Source organism: Toxorhynchites rutilus, chromosome 1 (genome assembly GCF_029784135.1).
Source record: "Toxorhynchites rutilus septentrionalis strain SRP chromosome 1, ASM2978413v1, whole genome shotgun sequence".
Classification (NCBI taxonomy): Eukaryota; Metazoa; Arthropoda; class Insecta; order Diptera; family Culicidae; genus Toxorhynchites; species Toxorhynchites rutilus.
In genome coordinates, this window is record NC_073744.1 from 110320122 (window position 1) to 110324702 (window position 4581).

General features: G+C 48.0%; 2 protein-coding genes across 2 annotated transcripts; both read left to right on the top strand.

The window, feature by feature from the left end:
• Positions 1-1478: 1478 nt before the first annotated feature.
• LOC129761318 (uncharacterized protein K02A2.6-like) lies at positions 1479-3438 on the top strand. The gene is made up of 2 exons (XM_055759037.1): positions 1479-2439; positions 2612-3438. The coding sequence occupies exons 1-2, from the start codon at positions 1479-1481 to the stop codon at positions 3436-3438; spliced, it is 1788 nt and encodes a 595-aa protein (XP_055615012.1).
• A 101-nt stretch (positions 3439-3539) lies between these two features.
• LOC129761319 (uncharacterized protein K02A2.6-like) lies at positions 3540-4070 on the top strand. The gene has a single exon (XM_055759038.1). It carries the CDS (start codon positions 3540-3542, stop codon positions 4068-4070), a length of 531 nt encoding a protein of 176 aa, XP_055615013.1.
• The last annotated feature ends 511 nt before the right edge of the window (positions 4071-4581 follow it).

Below are 4581 nucleotides of genomic sequence, written 5' to 3' on the forward strand. Positions count from 1 at the left end.
GAACGCAGTATACAATTGTACTTTTAACTCTTAATACGTGAAATACATGTTTATTCGTTTGTTACGTTACTTCCTCGGTTTACCTTCACATCGTAACAAAGTGGCGACGAGGCTGTAAGAAAAGTCGTGCCGGTAGTTTCCCGTTTTTCGTGAAAACAAGTCGAGAACGCCGCGTCGTGTTCTATCCACGTGTTTCCCATGCCGTTACCACAACCACCGGTGCCACCAGGCAGCAACATGGATCAACCGTTCAAGGAGACGATCCTGCAGCTGCTTTCCAACCAACAGGCACTGATGACCCAGTTGACGGATCAGATGGCCAACATTCAAGGGAATGTCCAGAACACCAACCAGAATGAGCTAGTGCTAGATTCCTTAGCGAGTAATAATACCGAGTTTGCTCACGATCTGGAGAAAGACTGCTCGTTCGATTCATGGTTCAGCAGTTATGCGGATCTATTCGAGAAAGACGCTTCCAAACTGGACGACGGCGCGAAGGTACGGCTATTGCTTCGCAAGCTCAATCCGGCAGCACACGAAAGGTACACTTCCTTCATTCTTCCCAAGCTCTCAAAGGAATTCACCTTCGAGGAGACGATTGCCAAATTAAAAACCATTTTCGGCAGTCATGTTTCCACGTTTCATCGCTGGTACAAGTGTCTCCAAACGGCGAAGGAAGAAAATGAAGATTTCATAACCTATTCCTGTAGAGTCAATCGAGCTTGTGTGGATTTCAAGCTGCAGGAGCTAAAAGAGGATCAGTTTAAGGCACTAATTTATGTGTGCGGGTTGAAATCACCTAAGGACGCGGACATCCGGATGCGCCTACTGTCAAAAATCAACGAGACGCAGGACATCACGCTGGAGAAGATAGTGAAGGAGTGCAAAAGTATGATCAATTTGAAGAAAGACACTTCGTTGAACGGACGTCGTGCCTCCACTGCTACGACTGTTGCTACGCAAGCTGTTCGATCCAGTTCTCCCCATCGTAACCAACACAAGAAGAAGTTTGGCAGTAACAAATCCGACACACCGAAGACACCATGTTGGTCCTGCGGCGGAATGCATTTTTCCAGTGAATGCAGTTTTAAGACACACAAGTCCCGTGATTGTGGTCGTACCGGCCATAAAGAGGGATACTGTTCCTGTTTTACATTCAAGTCCGGTTCGAAATCGTCCAAGGGGAAGCAGAAAAACAGCCAATACCACGCAGCCAGGATTGTAACTGTCAATAATTTATCACGAAGTCGGCGCTACGTGGAGACAGCGATCAACGGAGTTCCAATAGAAATGCAGCTGGATTCGGGCTCAGATATAACCATCATATCCAGGCAGAACTGGATCAATGTCGGGGCACCACGGACGTCCCCGTCGGACTGTCAAGTGCAAACAGTTTCCGGGGACAGACTGAGCACAAGGAAGGTAATTGCTATGTTTGCTGTGCTGACCTTCCTCTCAATATTCTAGGCTCAGATCTAATGGATGAGTTTGGGCTCTGGGATGTACCGTTTTCGTCATTCTGCAAGCTGGTTGGTAGTCAACAACCAGACCAGTTGGTACTCGTATTAAAGGCCGAATTCCCCGATGTGTTCACCAATCGCATGGGACTCTGCACTAAAACACAAGTGCATTTCAACCTCAAGTCAGACGCTCAGCCGGTGTTCAAACCCAAACGGCCAGTTTCGGACAACATGGAGGCCGTAGTTGTGGACGAGCTGAAGCGGCTTGAATATTTAGGCATCATTACACCAGTGACCTACGCAGACTGGGCAGCTCCCATCGTAGTGGTCCGCAAGCCAGATTGGTCAGTGCGTATTTGTGCGGATATTTCTACTGGGTTAAATAGCGCACTTGAAGCGAACAGCTATCCACTTCCACCCCCGGAAGAAATATTCAAACGAATGGCGAATTGTACAATGTTTAGTCACATCGATTTGTCAGATGCTTATCTGCAAGTGGAGATCGATGAGGAAAGCAGGAAGTTCGTTACCATTAACACCCACAAGGGGCTGTACCGTTTCAACAGACTTTCTCCCGGTATAAAGTGTGCACCCGGTGCTTTTCAGCAGATTATGGATGCCATGCTCAGTGGAATTCCTTGTACATCTCCGTACCTCGACGATATCCTTGTCGGTGGCCGCACCGCCGAGGAGCACAAGCGGAACCTGTACCGTGTCTTGCAACGTCTACAAGATTATGGATTCACGGTAAAATTCGACAAGTGCAAATTCTTCATGCATCAAGTAAAGTACTTGGGCCAGCTGTTGGACACCGAAGGCATTCGTCCGGACCCGGATAAGGTGAAGGCAATCGTAAATATGCCTCCCCCTCACGACGTTCCCACACTTCGATCCTACTTGGGTGCGATAAATTATTATGGGAAGTATATCCGAGAAATGCGTACCCTACGTCAACCGCTGGATGAGTTGCTCAAAGAGGGTACCAGCTATCAGTGGTCCAATGTCTGCCAACGTTCTTTTGACCGATTCAAGGAAATTCTCCAGTCTCCGCTTATGCTGACGCACTATATTCCTCGACTTCAAATAGTTGTATCAGCAGATGCATGTGGGCATTGGTGCTCGCATTGCACATCGTTTTCCTGACGGATCAGAGAAAGCAATCTATCACGCATCCCGAAGTCTGACGCCAGCTGAGTCCCGCTACAGCCAGATCGAGAAGGAAGCTCTTGGTCTGGTATACGCCGTTACAAAATTTCACCGAATGATCTATGGGAGACAGTTTGTTCTACAGACCGACCACAAACCGCTCCCAGCGATTTTTGGGTCAAAGCGTGGTATTCCTCCGTACACAGCCAACCGCCTTCAAAGGTGGGCCTTCACTATGCTTCTGTACGACTTCCGCATCGACTATGTGTCCACGGATCACTTCGGGCATGCAGACATCCTTTCTCGTCTAATCAACTCACACGTCAAGCCAGACGAGGACTACATAATCGCGTCGCTAGAAGTCGAAAGTGTCAACTGCAACATAGTCTGCCACTCTATCGATTATCTTCCCATCTCTTACAAAACGATAACGGACGATACCTGTGAGGATCAGACTCTGCAGAAGGTCATGGAGTTTGTGCAAATGGGTTGGCCATCTGAAGCTAAGTCTCTCTCCGGAACACCGGAGGTCCAGCAGTTCTTCGCTCGTCGAGATTCGCTGTACGTCGCTCACAAAGTCCTGATGTACAGTGATCGGATCGTAGTCCCGAAGAAATTGCAGCAGAGGGTACTCCAGCAACTGCACAGAGGGCACCCAGGCGTCGATCGAATGCGTTCACTGGCCCGGAATTTTGTTTATTGGCCAAACATCGATGATCAAATCACCGCGCTAGTTCGTGCTTGTCTGGAGTGTGCCTCGGTCGCGAGAAACCGTGGCAGAGAGTTCACGCAGATTTTGCTGGTCCCATCAACGACACATACTTTCTACTAGTGGTGGATTCATTCTCTAAGTGGCCGGAGATTATTCCGACCAAACGCATCACCACCGCTGCAACAGTGTCGAGTCTTCGGAAGATTTTCGGGAGATTCGGTATGCCGGAAGTACTGGTAACCGATAATGGTCCCCAGCTCACTAGCGACACCTTCGAGAAATTCTGCGAGGCAAATGGGATTATGCATCTCAAAACAGCACCGTTCCATCCCCAAAGCAACGGGCAGGCGGAACGATTTGATGACACCTTTAAAAGGACCGTCAAGAAAATTCAGGCCGGAGGGGAAGACCTGGACGAAGCACTCGATATCTTCCTGTGTTGCTATCGGTCCACACCCTGCCGGAGTACACCTGGTGGCAAATCACCTGCCGAAATCTTACTTGGCCGACCCATGTGTACTTCTTTAGAATTTCTTCGTCCACCGAGCAAATTCACCAAGTTGGAAAATAGTAAACAAGATCATCAATTCAACTCAAAACATGGTGCAAGGGAGAAGAGATTTGATGTACGGGACAAGGTGTATGCGCAGGTGCACCAAGGAAACAACTGGAGCTGGCTCGCCAGAGAAATCGTAGAACGTATAGGACGAGTCATATACAACGTTTGCTCGGACGGCAACCACGGCTTCTGAAATAGATATGCAGTTCGGTGACGATGAATCGCGGCTAGATAGATGGAACACAAGATCCATGTGATAGATACAGGGTTTTCCAACTTTAAATTCCGAAAGTAAATTTTATTTCAAATTAAAGTTTGGTTTATGCCATTTTGTGTGAAATACAACAACATTCAAATGTCCACCTAGTGTTTCCTCGCACACCTTGATCCGGAACAGGTAATTTTCGATGACTTTTCGGCACATATGGGGCGGTGGCAAAAAAAAATCGGTTAATATGCGGCCATAGCGCTCACCATTCACAGTTACCGTCTCGCCGTCCTCATTTTAAAAGAAATACGACCCGATGACTCCACCAGACCATAATGCGCACCAAACAGTGACTTTTGGCGGATGCATTGGCCTCTCAACAATCACGTGTGGATTTTCTGAGCCCCATATACGGAAATTTTGGGTGTTCACATAGCCACCGAGCTCGAAATGTGCCTAATCGCTGAAGAAAATTTGATGCGAAAATTCAGCATTT